The following is an 18,087-nucleotide window of genomic DNA, read 5'->3' on the forward strand; positions in this document are numbered from 1 at the left end:
TTTCCCCCTAGGGCAGGAATGTTCCCCAGCCATCATTTTTTAAGGACTACCGTAAAATGAGCATCTTGCTTGATGTCCAGTGCTGGTAAAATGCAGGTGATGCTTGTTTTGAGCTAAATGCTCTTTCACTGTTTTAGTGACATCCATGTACTTCATGTGGTTTTATCTAGAGTTTTTTGAGAGGAGCAGGAAATTATTTGATGAAATAACTATTAAAATTAAATCAAACGTGCATCTTTTAAAAAAAAATAATAAAAATACATCTTTTAAAGCAATGGTGTCCAGAATGTGATACCTGTGGGGTGTCACATGGTTACACCTTCAGAGTGTTTGAAAAGGCTCTAATTTCATCACAAGAGCGAGACCTCTCCACCAGCTCCAAAACTAAATTCATTTGCAAAGAAAAAAGAAAAATGCTTTCAAGTATAAAATTTTCACATCTGAATTCAGTCAATGGGCTTTTCCTTTCTGGTTAAACCACTGCCGGCTAGTTTGGAAGAAGAAACTCCCCGGTTATGGATTAACTTTGTCCTTTGTTTAAAAAAAAAAAAAAAAAAAAAAAAGTTCACTGATTGTAAGTGCTGGGTTGTGGCTCGAGGCTTTTATTCTTGTTCTGGTGTCAGCGAAGAAAATTAAACAAAGATCAGGCTGAAGGTGATGCTGAAACACGGAACGGTTAGTGTGCCTATATGGATTTGGAAGCAAGGTTAAGGTGTTTTGAAAGCAGAGGGTATCTGTGCAAATTTGGGTTTCATCCAAAAACATCCCAAACAAACGCGGTTTGGAGAAATCCAGGCAGATGGCATCTGCCAGCTCACGTTTGAAGATCTCATCCAACTTTAGCTGCAGGTGAATATGCAAAACTGTATCCTCTTACTCAGCGGAGAAGTCTGTATATGTGCTTTAGTGCATTCTGTCATCAGTAAATTATTTTAATAGCAAATAAGGCTTTATTACTTTTTGCTTTATTGCATTTGCTGCTCTACATTCAATATGTACAGCATTGGCACAATATAGCTTGCATGCTAGCTAGTGCATTAGCAGAAGAAATGGTAACTGTGTTCCAAGACCATAATACTTTGAGATTGGTACTGTTAAAGCCAGGAGAAAAAAAAAAAAAAGAAAAAGAAAAAAAACAACCGAAAAACCCACCAGTTGTTGCATTTCAGGCTGTTGTACAAAGCTAGGAAATAATAGTTTATAAATGAAGCAAATTTAGTTCTGGAAGGTACCGAGATGAGACAAAATTAATATGGTTTTCAAAGTACCAGGGTTGGGTTTTTTTAGAGTCAGCTTTCAGGTTAAAACAGAACTGTGAGCAATTCAGGGTACCAATATAAATATAAAAAAAGGACAGTAATAAAGAATGTAAAAGATACTTGGCATAGTATTTTAATATGGAGAATGCTGATTAAATTAACCCTGCAGGTAGGTTTAGGCAACGCTGAAAGAAATTCCACTCCTTGCTCCACAATTACATGTTGAACAGTACACTGAAATAACATGGAATTCAAAATTATTCGAGATAAGTTTAATGTGGATTAATGTTATTTTGATAAATGTGTTGAGTAAACTGCTCAATGCAGTAATCCGATTTGCCTATGTATGTAACTGTCTAATAGAAGGGATTTATGCACGGTGCTAGAGAGCATTGCATGCTATAACTGCAGCGCTATCGTAAGTACAAGAGTCTTGAAGAGATGGGCATGACATGGAGCGAAATAGAAATTTGTATAAATATCAGAAGAAAAAAACAACCCTCAAGAGTCTAGTTTAAAATTAATCTTTCTCTTGCCAAGTCAGCACACGTTAATATTACACGCGTTGCATAAAAGTTGCTGTAGAACCTAAGGAAGATCTCGTATGCGTGGTGTGCTGTTTTTTCCCACGGACGTGGATTGCGGTAGGGATACCCGCTCTCCCTGCAAACCTGGCCTGGTTCCCCGCCGGCGACTGAGCCGCTTCTCCAGGTTTTCACCCTCTTTCTAGTGGAGGTGAACCGGCAGCGACTGGGCCAACCTGCGGAAGTTGCTCTTGGATTTGTCTCGCAGTACGTAAATTTCACGTGAAAAGTCCTTGTACTTCAGATTCACGTGCAAATATCTCCTCCTCAAGTGGCAACTTTTTTATGGCACTTATGACGTTTGAATGGCATCACCCGAGACGTGCAGTAGATGCTATGGACCACTTCCAGGCTACCTCTAGCTGAGGTGCTTCAGAAGAGGCATGGGACAGTACTCATTGAGTGTTCTTTTACCCTTTTCACAACACAAATTTGGAGTCGACAGAGAGAGGTTTTCATGTAAATAGCTTGAAAATACAGCAAAACCTATTTAATTTTGTTATGGGAGAGCCGATCGCAAAGAACCAGTAATCTATTGCTGGTGTCCCAGCCATTAAATCTCTGATATAAGGGGTCCCTATATCACTAGCTGAGATGAAAAACAGGTCCATCTTCTCCATCTGTGTTGGTTTTCCTTTCCCACTTGCCGCTTGGGAAGCCTTTTGCACAAGAACGTGATGAGGCTCCCCATGCTTGGCTTTCTCACCCTTCCCTAGATTCGTACCTGATGGGAAAACAGTGCAAAATAGTCTTTCTTAGCGCGTTACACTGAGCTGAGCACGTAGTTGTTTAGCATAATGTGCCCCTTCCTTGTCATTTTTGGCATTGTGGATCCATCAGCGCTCCATGTGAAGGAGAAGAGGTGATTTGTGCAAGGTCCTTAAGGAAGCACAGTGCTGCTCCTCCACCAGGGACCCCTCTGCTGCTCAGGAACTGCAGGAGGCGTTTGTGAAGGTGAGGTTGAGGAAACAGTTACCATGGCTCAGGGAGTTTGGAAGGGAACTTCCCTGGGCACATCTGGAAAATGAGGCTGAAAAGAGCTGTGTATTACCGGAAGTTTGGGATCTCCGCAGTTGGATGCCTGGCAGAATGGTTTGCTGAAACCATCACTGTTTTTTCTTCATCCTTTACCACTCTTAGGGAAACAGACAGGCCAAGCACTGCTAAAATTCTCTTAAAATTGAATTGCATTTGGTATAGATTCCTTCTTATCTGAGATACTGTCCAAAATGTTAAGTATTTTTTCTTCTTATTTGCTGTTTCTGTTGAAAAAAATCGTATCTCAGAGGGCTGTAATTCCATGCCTTCCCTCCCTTTCATTGTTCACATGCTTCAAAGTTGTGAAAACTTATTTTCCAGGTGATTAATAATAAAGAAACCCTGCAAGTGTGATACTGTCAAATTGAACAAAGAAGGTGGTGAAGCTCATGACCTGAACAGTGGTAGCTTTTGAGTGGGTTTCCTATCAGTGCACTGCACAGGTGCAGCATTATTTTGAACTAATTTTTCAACTTTATTCATCAATAAGACCAATATTTTTCATGGTTAAGTTACATATGAAAAAGTGGGTATTTTATTATTTTTTTTCCCTTTTTTTAATTTTTAAAAGCTTGATACATGTAGCGTTGGATCAAGGCACATACAAGACTGGCCAAAGGGCGTACAAAGCACTTTGGTTTTTAGTTGAAGAAACAAATGATTATGGCAACAAAGAGTGGCTTGGGGATTAAACATGAAATAGCTCATAGTTCAGTAGGAAGGCAGAAAGAAACATGTTACCTTACAGATTTACCAAGGAATTTCTGGAAAACTGTGACAGTAATGGGCAGTATTCCTGACTGTAACAGCGGTATACCGAACACATACCTGTATACTGTTGAGTATACACTTAAAAATAGCTGTATTCCCCAATTGTCTCTTTACCTTCGTGACTAAAGTTTTTGAGACCTTGCTTGCATTTGCCTGGGTTTTTTGTCCTGCTCTTTTTTTCTTACGAAACTGCACTTTCAACCCTTTTTCTGTTCAAAAACCAGGTTCTAAGCATTGTCTCTGTCCTCCTGCCCTTGCCCCCCAAATGCCTGTGACCGTCCATCGCTGTTGTCTCTGTAATAAGCAGACGACTGGTTTTGATAACCAGAAATCTACCCTTAAACTGCCTCTACCCACTTCATTTGTAGAGCCTAGCGCATTTTTTTAAATTCCTTGTTAGGAATTTCATTCTTTTTTTTCACACGTGTCAAGAGCTTCAGTCTCGTGCATGTCATTGATTTGATTATTTTCATCTAAGTTGGATTTCACCATTGTTGAATGGATATATCCAGACAGCTGATATTGCCCATTACTACACACATTTTTGTTTATTGAATATTGTTGTGGTTTACAGGTTTAATAGACCCAACATTGGAAGTTCTGTGAGTTTTTGCAACCACTTCTTGATCTTCCTGATTTGCCAGGTTCAACATTATTTTATTGATACCAAAGTGAAAAATGGCCTGTGCTTACACTTACAAGGATCTCAGATGAATGTTCTGACTGCTCAACACGGCAAGAAAATTCACTTTCACAGTCAACAAGTCATCTTACTCAGTAGAACATAAAAGTTAAATGGTCTGTAACTTCAATATTAGCAAGGAAAATACAGTACAAATTACTAAAAAATACTAAAATATAGAATTGTGGTCAGGTATCCCCACTACATTAATCGCAGCAGTAGCCTGAAATTTGAAACTTTTAATAAAAAGTTCTTAAATATAAATTATATGGCAAATGTACAGTACATTGCTTTGTCAGTCTTTTAATCCAGTGTTTTGCAGTAGAACAGCAACCGTTAAGTCAGTCTTTTCTCGTTTTCTTTAAAAAACAAAACAAAACCAAAAAACCCAACAAAACCCAAACCAGTCTTTTGTGTCCTTCAGTATCATGAGTGTGAATGATCTGAATCTGGAATACCACTGTCTCTGTAGCTCCTGTTACTACTGCTTTCACTGTGGCTGTTCTTGTACAGATTCATGCCGTTAGGTGGGAAAATGGTGTGTATTACAAATTCCTCCTTGGACACTTGGTCGTTGGTTATTGGTATCATCTGGAAAGAAGTCTCCCTGATTTCTAGGATGGAGTTGTCCTTCTTGGTTCCCGCTTCGGCGTAGTCATCTTTTCTCCGTCGTCCCTTGCTGTAGGCGCAGTTCCGGGAGAACAGGGACCCGTTTCTGTGGACGTACCAGCAGACCAGGGCCAGCAGCGCTATGGCCACCAGCGCCACCGCGCCGCCGATGATGGCGGCCAAGGGCAAGCTAGAGTTTTTGTAAGGTTCTTTCTCCTGCTCCCGGTTGAGGGTTGTGGTAGGGTTGTACATCTTAAGGGGCGCCGTCTCGGTCTCGATGCATTCGGGCGTTTCGTCGGACAGATAGATGTTGCTGGTTTCCATGGGAACCATGCATACGCGGTATGGCGATTCTGGTTCGAGAGCCGTCAGCAAATAGTCGTTCCTGTCGCCCGTAACTATCGTTTCAGTTATAGATCCAAAGGCAGGGCTGTGACCCATCTTGAGCCAGCTCAGCCTTAAAGCAGTCATTGGTAGTGCAACTTTCCAGGAGATGTGAATAGTCTCCGTGCTTACGGATTTCACAAATATTGTAATGATTTTGCGTACTGGGCTTGCTGTGGTTCTGTAGTTCTTATTTAGGTTGGGAGTCTTGATGTCTGGTTGTTTGGTCACAGAAACCGGCCAGTGTCCCTGGGCCGGGTACAACGTGTTTGGTACCGCAGTAGTGATTTGGATGGTGCTTATCATGCCATCATCCTTACAATCAAATAGTTCCGCGTTGAGGTCTTTGATAGCCATTCCACGTACTTTTTCTGGTGCCTGACACATCAGTCCACGTACGTTAACTTTCAAAGGCAATGACTGTAACCAGTCGCGTACCCATTTCATTTTGCACCCGCAGTGCCAAGGGTTGTTGCGAAGAAAAAGTTGAGTTATGTTGTCCAGGTCATCAAAGACACCCTGAGGTAAATTGCTAAGATTGTTATTGGACATGTCTAGTCGATACAACTGCCTTAAGTAAGAGAAAGCATTGGGTGGCACACGGTTGATGTGGTTTTCTTGAAGATAAAGCTTTCTTAGGTTTGTTCCCGGCAAATTTACCGGTGCGGCTGTGAGAGAATTGCGGACCAGTGACAGTTCTGTAAGATTGACTAGATTCATGAAGACTTTGTCTCCTAATCCATGATTATTTAGAAGATTTCCGTCTAAAACAAGGCGTTTTAGATTTGTAAGGTCTTGAAGGGACAGCTCTGAAATCGTGGAAATACGATTATCATCCAAGCGTAGCTCTTCTATCGTTTTAGGCAAACCCCAGGGAATGGTGCTAAGGTGATTTCGGGAGAGAAAAAGCAGTCTGAGATAGATGTTGTCCCGGAAAGCTCCATCCTCGATGCTAACAGCGGAAACGGAATTATCATCCAAATGCAGTTCTTCCAGATAAGGAATTTGTGAAAGTGAATCATAAGTAATGGTCCTGATATTATTCTCCTGCAAATGCAGTTCCTTAACGTACTTAGGGAGGTTAGTGGGGAATTCATCTAGGCTGTTGTGGTATAAATATATTCTTTCCACCCTAAGCAAGTTCTTCAGTTCTGAAGGAATCCCAGCATTATTTATTTGATTGTTCTGAAGGAAGAGGGTAGTAGCATCCTCTGGGATTCCTGTAGGAATAGACGTCAAATCGCGATCATTACAATATATGAAACCCATATCACAGCGACATACTGAAGGGCACGGTTTGGCACTAACAGGGTAAGGTGCCATGTCAAGTAACAGCCCTATTTTAGTCCAAACTAGGAAGATGCTCCAGGTTACACTAATCATGGTCAGGAATGATGAGATTTGTATACAGTTCTGATCTTCAACAATCTAAAAAAACCAAACAAACAAAATTATCCAGATCATCAGTGAAGAAACTGCAGTGAAAATTCAACTTCAACATTACAGAAGACATCTGAAACATGCATATTAAACTAAAATTCAAGCTCATAGACACGTTTACTTTTTTCCTTACATCAGTAATTGTACTACTACTTGTACTAATTCAATTACGTTAATAGGTTATTCTGCATAGTAATTGAAACTAATATAATCAAGTATGTCTGATCTGTGACTTGTCTTGCTTAAGCAAGAAGGCTCTTTCTAAGGATTCCTTCACGTTTCATGGGTAGAGACAATCTTTGTTCACAGATACCAGATAAGTACAGAGCTGAAGTCACGCCAGAGTTCAAGTAAATCATTCTATATCTGAAAGATAAGAAGTAATTCCTAAGCCAGCTAACTACCCAGGAGCCCTTAAGTGAACTATAAACCCCTTACCGAACCCACAAGTTTAGCGGCAGCTACTTTGGAGGTTCAAAAAAGTCCTAGTGGCAAAGCAGAAAACGCAGACAGAAGGTCAAAGGCCAGCTAAAGACTTTTTTCCAAGTTTTTCCAAGCACTATACATCATGTTGCGTATCTTAGAGATATTACAGCCTACTTTTCCTGGGTTTTGAACTGGAATGTTTAGAAAGGTGAACGTTACGATGGGTAGGTAGCTAACAACCTGAAGTAGGTGGTAGAGCTACGGCTTTCTAGTTGACTGGATAGAATATTTCATTACATGCTTAATTTCACATTTAAATATTTGTCATTCTCAAAAGTCTTCTCACTAAGCAGTACGCTAATAAGAGACTACTTGGCAGGTTTAACCACATTTTCCCATCTTATTAGGTCAAACTGTGCAGGGTAGGATAATATAAATTAACTCTTGAGACTGAAATTGTACTTTGCATCAGTAGTGTGTTTGTACATTGAGCTCAGGTAATTAGCATTTTTATAGCTTTTAAGACAACATAATTCAATTACCATTGTAATTAGGGTTGTGAGAACTTCTGCAAGATGACCTATGCATTAAGCGGTGTCATGACCTTTTCTCTTGTGGGTTCATATATTAATTGAACTTTATTCTCTGAGGCACAAAAAGGAAAATAAATTAATATTGATCCTACCGTATTTAAAGGTACAAGTAAATTTTGTGCTTGAGGATATCCAGTAAAGGAATGTCTTTCTCGCGAGTCACTCTTACGGTTTACTCCATGGAGCCCTGTTTTCCTCAGCGGTGTTTCCTCAGACGGTCCTTCTCGGTGGTGTGTGTTTCCTGGCTCCTGGCACGATTCTCAATGAGCATTCCAACCAAGATTTATCATGGTACATAAGCACACCAGGCCCAGCTTCAGGCTTCCCTCTATTTTTGTCCTCGTGTAAAGTCTTGTGAATGAAGAGCCCCTTTTGTTCGGTTTAATGCCTTTAGCAGGAATGACGTTCTTTGTAACTCTTACAAACTCTTCCGTGCAGCGTGGTGGTTGGAGGTGGCAACTTCAGCGCCGCGTGATGGAGGCCATTCATTATGCTGAGGCTTGAAGGACGGCAGCCTCTTCAGGAGGTCAGGAACGGGGCTGCTTTTTTCCTGTCCGCAATTATCCAAGTATCAACTTTGTACAGCAGCTACATCCTGATACATCCACACTTCTTGGAGAGAACCATTTTCCGACTCTCGCTTTTTAACGCTTCTTCCACATTTGTAATGCAGGAAAAGAATTCCTCCTGCACTGCAAGAACGCAAGTTACTCTGCCGTAGAAACGTTAGGCAAATCAGATGGTTTTCTTCATTTAAAAAAAAAACCCACAAAAATACGATTTCCTCCCCAGAAAACTCCCTTTTTAAAGCTTTCCTTGAACTCTCAATTTCCTGCAAAAGTAAAAACAAAAAAATTTGGAATTAATAACAACGGGTAGAGACTAGTATTCAGAGTTTTGTTGCATTCCTTGTAGAAATCATGCTCTGTTTGTTGTATACTTGACTAGGACATCTTGTTTCCCCAAAATATTGGTATTTCAGCAAAGTACAGAGCTCTTCAAGAAAACATTTTGCTGTTTAGTTTGGTGTTAGGGCATTTTTGCCGGAACTGTATTTTTCTTTCTTTCAGTAGAAAATAAAGTCATCCAGAACTGAGAGGTTAACAAAATATTGGTAAATGATGTTTCCCACCTGATTAGAAATGCCAGTCCTGCCTCCTTGGAGGAGACCAGAATGATTGCTTGCTTTGTGTTCTTGCTAAACTGAAATAGATGATGATCCTCTCCTTGGTTTTAAACGTAAAGGGAGCTAATTACCCTTCAGTAGTTAGTGGATGAAAGGGGAAGCGGTTTTGCTAAAATACTGTATTCATATTTCGTATTTGCAACATGCCCGTTCTGAACTGGGGACTAGCTGGGCATCCCTATCGACTCTCTGACAACAGAGATACGTATATGGGTTTTCTTCGTGAAATGTGCTCAATTTTTGCGGTCTGAACTTTTAAGCTATTGTATTTGTCACTTTGCAAGGTGGAACTGGTGTTTAGATTAGCATTTTAACTGATTTTTTTTATCTAATTTAAAAAAAAAAATATTTTCAGTCTTGGCTGTTCCTGTTTCTTGAAGAACTCTAATTATTTGGTTATTTTTGAATGTTATTTTTAACTTGGGTTACTTTGTACCACTACTGCAGAAAGTATCCACTTAGATACCAACTTTGTTTTCCCCAAGAGCGTGAGGGTGGTATCTGTCTGGGATAGAAACAGTTAAATCTGAAATTACAAAAAACCTTGATGTTTAGTTGCCTCTCGTTTTTGTGAGGAAACGTATCTTGTCCAGAGAAGGGAGCACAATCCTCAGAACTGAAAGGCTGGGAAGAAACAGCGTGCTGAGTAATGCTCGCTTAGCTCCCTTCCCATGGGCTTCACTACGGTAGCTTCTGGGCCTTCAGAAAATATTAGATCTAACAAAGAAACTGTTTCTGGTTTGTAAGTGGGTTTTGCAATTTGAAGCAGGTCCATCATGAAATAGATGAGTAACACTCCTATAGCAGCAGGAGGTATGCACTGATACAAACTTATCGACATAGATACAAATTATGCTGCTCTTTTTCGTAGAAAAATAGTGACCATTAAATAAAATTATTTTTTAAAAAAAAAAACAAAAAGCCGCCCACTTTTAGAGATGGTGTGGCTGGCTAGTGAGCGAGTGGTAAAGCCTTTTCTCTCCTGATGCTGCTTTCGTGCTCATCTGAGCTTTGGTTTTGCACCTTGTTTCAGCAGTTGTGTAATGAAAATAGTAACTTAAAATGAGAGACTCTCCACTATGGCATATATAAGTATTTTAACATACGCTTTGTTTAAGGCGAAAACTCAATTTGCGTGGCCACACTTTAAGAATATAAGGGAATGCATATTTTTTGTGGTAATTTATGTAATTTGGTAAGTTATGCGATCGGTATAAAATGGAACAAAAATGCTCCATATTCTTGCCGTGTCTGGATCGCCTGGTCTGTATTACTGAAGTGTTTGGGGAAAAAAGTCCAGGCTCTACTCCTGAAACTTAAAACAGTTCCTTAACAGCTCTAGAAAAAATGGTATCTCTTAGGAACTAATGTGAAGTTCTGAGAGAGGGTATTTTCCACAAGTATATTTTGAAGTGGGAATATAAATTTCTTAAATAGGCCTTTGAAGGCTACAATAATGTTTAAGTACTTCCTTAAAAAAAAAAAAGAAAAATCATAAATCTTCTTTAGAACTTTCAAAGCTGTAAAAAATACGTTAGTATTCAGCAAAACAGAGGCTGTAGTATGCATACATTAATATATACATACACACGAGAGAAAGTAAGTCCATTTGTTGTACCTTTCTAGCATATAAACTGTTTCCTCTCCGCTCCATTTGGTAGTCATCCCTTCATTTATTGCCACTATTAGAATAGCAGTAATGTGTAGGATTAAAGTGAAAGCACTAAAGCTCATTAAGCTCTTGGAATTTATTTTTTTTTTTTTTTTATCCCTTCTCTCAAAATTACATGAAAACAAGGGAGAGAAAAAGAAAAGGAGGTCTCTTTGGAGAAGACGACACTGTTTCAAAAATGTGGATTAAGACTATACCCCCCACTCCCTTTTCTAAACTTAGAATAGTTTTCTTCAGGTCTGGATTGTTTGATATCTCGCACTTCCCTTTTATATCTGAAGCCATCGCTGAAAACAATGTTTTTGCATATCAAAGGCTCCAGTGATCTGTCGAGAAAGAGAAGAAGGGAATCCTGCTGCCACGCTCAAACTTTCCCCTTCTTGAGCCGTCTCTAAATATTCCCTGACATCAAGTCATTATAGCTGATCCGGCGGGATGAAAGGAAAAGTGACCCCCACTGGTACAGACACTGTGTCCAGGTTTCTGCAACATCAAATTGGGAGGCGTCATGGACACATGGTTTTGAAAGAAGCCATTACTTCTGAACAGAGCAGATTTTAGAAAGTAGGTGCTAAAACTCATTTTTAAATGCAAAAATTGCCTTTTTTTTTTGGCGGGGGGTGGGTAACAAAAGTAACATTGGAGCAACCGAAGAGCAGCTTTTTGGCTTATCTTTATTCCGAGTTGAATGTTTTCATGAACTTTGCTGAACTGCATGGTTAAATTACTTTTCCTGGGACATTGTGTAAGCAAGAGTATTACTACAGATAGTGGTAATGCGGGAGCCTCGTGCGTCTACTTATCGCTGTGGTACAGCTAGGCAGGGGGACATCTTATTTTAAAAAATTCAAAGCAATTTGCACTATACAAGAAAAACGTACTGAAAAGGAACATTATATTTACTATGAGATACAGAGTCCAGCTGCACTCCCTGTCCTGTAGGCAGGCAACAGCAAAAAAAAACCCCAAAGAACCACCACAAAAGCAAAAAAACCCACCCCAAAATAAAACAAACAAACAAACAAACGTTTTGGTATATATGAAAAGTTGGGTGTTTTTCTCAAAACGGTGCCAAAGATATTTTTTTTTTTTTCCTTTCCAAGCTGTGATAAAACATGAATAAAATCAAGACCTGCCTCTCTTGAGGTCACACAATGCTTATTTGAATTTCTAATCTACCTCTGTGTTCTCCGGCAGGAGCTCTGGTAGTTCAGTGGCTTCTTTCTAACCATCAAAGTATCAGGGGGAAGGGAAAGAGCTCGGTATTTTTAGGTTATAAATGACAAGAGTAACATTTAAAGTTAACATTAGAATATACATATATTTGAGAAGCCTAACAATTTTGCTTAATCAGCGTACCCACATTCCAGAACTACCTCTGTATTTGTTTATAATCTGAAATATATCAGGACTGTAAAATGTGCTTATCATCTTTTAAGATACTTGTGAAGTTTATCTACTGCGTATATTGCCAGCTCCCCTTACAAAGGTCATGCTGCCTCTTAAATAGCTTCAACCAACTTTTTTTTTTTCTTTAAAACAACAACAAAAAAAATCCACAGTGCTAATCTACACTTAAAACAATGCCCATACTTTGTTTTCTTTAAGTGTATTACTCAGGGTTAGTTGATAGTGACAGCAAAATGCTTTCTAAGCACCCTGTCTAGGAGCTGCGATTTCCACGATCATCATATTTCAAGAAGGTGCCCCCCAGTCTTTTGTTTTGGTGCTAGGCAAGCAGAAGGTCCTCTGGCTGGCTTTCCAAGGGGAAAAGAATGCAAAGGATTTGGTTAAAAGTGAGAGTGAGCCCTTCAGTCAGGTTGTAGCTCTGTGGTTTGGTGAAATTTGGAGGTTTTCCTTCTGTTGGGGGTTTTATTTACTGGTAGAAAATGTCCTTTCCCCCCCCTCTTCTTGTATAGTAGTTGAATAGAATATTGCTTTTTGTCTTCCTAGTTCTAACTGAAAGTGTCTTTAAAAAAAAAAATGCAAATTTTAATGTGATCTTCCCTTAAATGCAAGTGAATCTGCCTTAGAAATGGATTCTGAGTAAGAGCTTGACTCCACGCCTAAGATGAGCCAAACCAGTATTTGCTGTAGAGGATGGAAATGAAATAAGTTGTTCTCTTCTGAAGTTTACTTCTAAAACCTTGCCTGGTTTTGAAGATGCCGGGTTGAAAAGATCCAGACTATTAATGCTGTTCCCCCTCGCTCTCTTGTTTTGACTACTCTGCTCCTGCAAAGGTTACATGTTAAAAAAAACCAACCAAAAAAAAAAAATTCAAAACCACAAAACACTTTGAGGGGGGAGTGTTTTGAAATGGCTTTTTGTTTGGTGTTTTAGTGCTCTTTGAGTTTAGCCAATTATGGCTTCTAGGTTTTCTTTGCAGAGCTGCTGCTGAGGTAACTCGCCCCTGCTTAAAATAAAAGAATAGAGAACAAATGCTGCCATTGTTTCAAGGTAAAATCTAAAATTTTTTTCCCCCCTCTTGACAAGTTTAGGTGGAATTATACCTGATAAGGGAGTTCCTGGCCCAAAACGTCAGGCGTGTAAAAATATTACTGAAACACTGGATAAAGTTTCAGTAGTTTTGTTTCTTTCCCTTTTAAAACAGTTGTTTGCTCATCTCCCGATTTACTAAATTTGCTCCTCAAAATGTAAGCCTTTAAGAAACGTGAAGTTGAAAGATTGCTCGAATTCTTACAGCTCAGGAAAGGAAGAAGAGAGTTTGTGATGATGTAATATATTTACTGAATGCTTTTCAAGATGCCTGCCCTAAGTGATTTTTTTTTTTTCGGTCCCTTATTAAAAATAAATGCAAGCAATCACAGATTAAGTCTTCTACGCGTTCTTCTGCTTTGAAGTGATTAAGGGAAAAAAAAACCCCAACCACCTTCAGAATTAACTAGCCATTTGTCTCCTTCTAGCAGGAAGCATGGATGCTAAGATGGCCATCTACCAACTGAAGCCACTTCAAATCATTGCAAGGCAAAGTTTGCAAACTCCAGCAATTGCTTTGATTAGTCACCGTCGCCTGACGTAATATCTTTCAACTTTTAAGCTACTGGTTACAAAGGAAAAACGAAAAAAGAAAGAAAAAACAACCCACCCCCCCAAAACCAAACCCCAGAAACGCATCTCGATTTTGTTCTTGCTGTAAAACATGTACACTTTATTTCTGAAGATTAGAGCTCGCTGTGAGTTTACTACAGAGTTTTTTTGCCCACTGGGGGGTGGTACATACTACAAAAACTGTGCTTTTAAGAGCCACAAGTCAGATGGTTTTTGCTGCTGTCCAGTTTTCTCTGCTTTAATTACAACAAAGTCTCCCGTTGAGAAAAACAGAGGCAGCCTCCAAAGGAGGGAATTTAAAAAAAAAAAAAAAAAAAATTTACTCTTTCAGAGAGTTTACAGAATCTTATTTCCCATCCTGATTGTATTAACTACGGCATTTATCTAGTCGTTCTCCAGTTAAAATGGTATGAATGTACAAACAACAACAAAAAAAGGCATTTTAAATATATGCCAAGGGTTGTCACCGTTCCTGGTATATAGGAGGAGCACAGAAGGCAGGAAAAAAATGCAGCTTTTAGAAGTGATTAAACATAGATGGAAAAATAGAAAAGGTTGGTAACAGTATGAATAGAAGGATTAGAATAACCTCAGTGTATCTGAAGAGCTTTCTGTAAAGCCAGGTATACCGTTTGTTTATGAAATACTGGAAAACCGATCTTAAACGGGGCTGTATTGTATGGGTTTGGAATAAATTAAAGGAAACTTGAAGGGTTTTTCTTGGAGGGAGGGAAGGGCACTGAAATCTCCTAAATATGATCTAACGCGGGGCTTATATTGACAAGAAAAACACATACTCATCTCCCTGTTTCGTAGCAGATAATTCTTTTCTTTGTACACTTGAATTGACAAATGCATTTTTCTCTCGAATTCAAAGAAACGTTCATTAAGACGCCATATCCCCAGGCAATAGATGGGGGAGCATAACTGATGCTCCTATCTTTTTTGGGCAGTGTATTTTAGGCAAGGAAATTGGGGTCAGGATAATGAATTGTTTTAAAGTCTGAACATTTTCAGCCTCTCCTTTCTATACTTTTTTCTCTGCGTAGGGGATTTACATGGAAATGCAAATCGCGAATCTTCTTTTTCTAAGTGGCAATAAGGAAGATGCTTTCAGCTGAGGTGCTCTTTGGCAGGAATATGATTTAATTTTAAAGTAATTCTGCATTTCGGTGTATGAAAGGCTCCTCTGGACTCTGTGAGCCGACCAGAATTGATCCCTCGAAGAAGGGGAGCCACTTGAGCTCAGTCCAAATCAGGAACCCGGGGCTAAGTGCCCTCCACGAATTAGTTAATTACACGCACTCGTCGCCGCCCTCCCAACGCTCCTCGTAACTTTGGGCTCAAAAAGATGAAAATTGAGGCTCCCTCCAACAGAAGGATGGAGCCAAAAAGGCAGGGCTTGTGTTCGCCAACAGGGCTGAACTGGAAAATTGGGCAGGAACCAAAAAAAAAAAAAAAAAACAAAACAAAACCCCCAAAATGGGATGGCAGATGCGGGGACTACGACTGGGGACTGCGGGGCCAGGCGAGCTTCGCCTGGGCAACTAAGTTGCGGCTCTTACTTGCCTCGGAGGGGGTGGGTGAAACAAAAGCACATCGAGCCGTCGCGAAACCGCTTTCGGGGCGAGAAGAAGATCGGGATCTGAGGTGTGCGAAGGAAATAATTTATTTGCGAGCCGTTCATATTAAAGGCAGCTGCTGCTGCGCTTCTACTAGGGCAGACAATCGCTTAATCAAGTGAAAACAGCAGAAAAGTTGATTAAAACTAGGCGAGGACCTCACAGCCCGGCGGGAGGGGGCCCGGCCGGTTCTTCTCCCCAAAGAAAGTGGGGCGGTTTTGAGGGAATTTGGGCCTGTTGCGTTCTTTCTCAACGTGTGTGCAACCATTTTGTTCCCCATCTCCTCTCCCGCAGACGTGTGGGGGAGGGTGAGGAGGGGGCACAAACGCGCCCCCCTTTTATTTTTTAATTTTCTTTAATATATGCAGCAAGGGGGGGGAGGGGGGGGCAGTTTCCAAACCCAGGGGAGAAATGCGGGGTCCGGGCAAGGAAGATTCCCCCCCACCCCCTCGGTTAAAATTGAGGGACTGGGGTCCCAGCACAGGCGGGGAGCCCGGCGGAATTGCTCCGCGGGTCCCTCCGCCCCCGCGGAAGGCGGTTTTGCGCTCTTTCTCCCGGGGCCGGTGCGAGGCTGGCGCGCACCGCACGGCCGGTTTCGGGAGCAGCCGGCTTTGCACCCCCCCCCCCAAGTATACGGTGGACAGAGGCCGGCTGCAGCCGCGGGGGAAGGGGGGATGTCCGCGGAACTCCGCGCTCCTGCGCGCCCTGCCGCGCACCCAGCGGGGCGCTCCCCGCCGCAGCGCCGTGCCCGCACCCCGGGGCTGGGCGGCGGGGGGGGGAGTACCCAAACTTCCCGCCGCATCCTCCTCCTCTACCTCCGCACTCCCCCCATTCCATCATCTCCATCCCCCGACCGCGCAACTCCCGCGGAGAAACCGCGCTTACCTGCGGGGAGGGGGGGGGAAGGACGCGCGGAAAGGGGCGATCCCGGCATTTACAGCGCGGCCGCGGTCGGTAAATCCCACTGAGTGGCTGGGGCGGGAGGGGGGAGGCCCGGGCGGCCGAGGGGGTGCGGAGCGGTGCGTTGCGGTGAGCGCTGCGCTGGCGCGGAGCTCGGCGCGCGCCCTCAAGTCGCGGCGGCAGCGGCGAGCCCGCGGGGGCGGGGCCCGACGTCACCGCCAGGGGGGCGGGGCGAGGCGGGAAGGGGGCGTGGCGCGGCGCGGAGGGGGCGCCCGGCGGCGCCGCTAGGGGGCGCAGCAGGCGGCGCCATGGCCCGGGCGGCGCGGGGGAGGGGCGGCGGCGCCTCATCCCTGTGTGGAGCCGGGGGGTGTGTGTGTGCGCGCGCGCGCCGCCTTCGGCTGTTTTTTTAGTATTTTCCCCCTTTTTTTCCGGCGGAACGGCGGTGGTCGCGGTGTGGGGAAGGGAGATGGGTGCCCTCCGGTCCCTTCGGTTCAACCCCGAGCCACCGTTCCGGGTTCGCCAATGTCGGTCGGGCTCCTGAGGGGACAGACAACGGCGCTGGGAAGTTAAGGCCGGCCACCACCGCCTTCCCCGTGGTTTTGGCCCAAAGGTTGGGGATGGTTGCGAGTGGCACAAGCGCTTTTAAAAGGAAAATACTCATAAATCGCTGTCGCTTTCCTCAGGCATCGCGTGTGAACGTCGGTGAGCATCGTTCCCCAAAAGCAAGGGCCGAGCCGTGGCGCCTCACCTGAGGCATCGCGGGCGGCCGCTTCCAGGGGTTTCGAGGTTTTCTCGAGGTGTTAGCACTTAATGCTGTTTAAAGTCAGCCAGTCGATAAGGGCTGCTTGGTTTTCGTGCTGCACCCGGGACGGTACTCGCTTGGAGGTGCCTTATGGTGCCCAGCGAGACTGAGATGGAGGACAAGTGAGGCCTCAGGGATTTTTTGTTGGAAAACAAACTTTCTACTCTTTTCAACAAAACCAAAAATTTACAGTAGTTACAGGATGCGCTAGAAGATATGTTCCCTGGATGTTTTTTCATAAAACCTGGTTTGCTTTTACTCATAACTTACTAACTTACTCAAGTAGCATTGGATTTGGCAGATGCAGTTGATATGTCCGCTGTTGTTTTTTCTTTAATTTTCCATTGAAATGGGGGTTTCTTTCAAGGCAGACAGCTGCTGCCTCCACCAGTATCCTGTTCTTGTTAGCAGCGTGCAGGTGATCTTGGCCATCTCCACAAGGAGCTGACGTCCAGGGCAAGGCAGGCTCCCGAAAACCATCTCTGCTGGCTCCAGTTGTCCTGCGGTAGCACTTTTTGCTGGTATCAGAAGGCAGCAAGGCCAAGCTTCATTAAGCCTAAAGAGAGCTTGATTTCTTTAAGGCCTACAGAAACCACCAGAGAGTTGCATTTTCTGCATAAAGTTTGAATACTTAAATTCCCTTTGTTTACTTTTTGGCAAAAGCAAATAGACAAACTAGAAAGTGTCAAACCTCATCCTTTCTGGAGAGGAATTTTAATAGATTTTTGAACGGTGCTTGATGTATTGGGTATTTAGATGTTTGAAATGTTATATACATGCTGTATTTATTCAACTAATTAAAAAAAATCCTAGATTGATTTTCCTTGACAACGAGGGAAAAGGATTTTTTTCTCTCTTATCGCTTCAATTCTAGTCTTTCTCTGAGGAGAGTAAAACCTAATAAAAAATTCACTTTAAATTAAGGTACGATTGTCTGTACTGATAGTCCTGGTAGAGTGAGCTGTGCCCCGATCAGTTCAGTATATACCACTGTATTACATATACATCTTAATGTATGCATAACATGTTATTTGCATGGCTGTATGGAT

At 42.3% G+C, this 18,087-nt stretch overlaps 2 protein-coding genes across 5 annotated transcripts in view; one reads left to right on the forward strand and one right to left on the reverse strand.

Moving 5' to 3' along the window:
• Nucleotides 1-18,087, forward strand: part of MACROD2 (mono-ADP ribosylhydrolase 2) — an 891,460-nt gene that overhangs the window by 100,351 nt on the left and 773,022 nt on the right. The gene's annotated exons all lie outside the window — the stretch shown is intronic.
• On the reverse strand, nucleotides 890-16,323 carry FLRT3 (fibronectin leucine rich transmembrane protein 3). 2 transcript variants are annotated; one of them, XM_054194032.1, is made up of 3 exons: nucleotides 16,222-16,323; nucleotides 7,879-8,618; nucleotides 890-6,755 (listed from the first exon to the last, which is right to left on the reverse strand). In XM_054194032.1, the coding sequence occupies exon 3, from the start codon at nucleotides 6,708-6,710 to the stop codon at nucleotides 4,761-4,763; it is 1,950 nt and encodes a 649-aa protein (XP_054050007.1). In that variant the 5' UTR covers nucleotides 6,711-6,755; nucleotides 7,879-8,618; nucleotides 16,222-16,323; the 3' UTR covers nucleotides 890-4,760. The 2 variants fall into 2 exon arrangements, with proteins under 2 accessions (XP_054050007.1, XP_054050006.1); XM_054194031.1 differs by lacking the exon at nucleotides 16,222-16,323 and having other exon boundaries at nucleotides 7,879-9,126.

This window comes from Rissa tridactyla, chromosome 3, assembly GCF_028500815.1.
Source record: "Rissa tridactyla isolate bRisTri1 chromosome 3, bRisTri1.patW.cur.20221130, whole genome shotgun sequence".
Lineage (NCBI taxonomy): Eukaryota > Metazoa > Chordata > Aves > Charadriiformes > Laridae > Rissa > Rissa tridactyla.

What these genes read in the sequence shown, in the direction of transcription:
- FLRT3 (XM_054194032.1), bottom strand. Translation starts at nt 6,710, where the DNA reads ATGATTAGTGTAACCTGGAGCATCTTCCTAGTTTGGACTAAAATAGGG.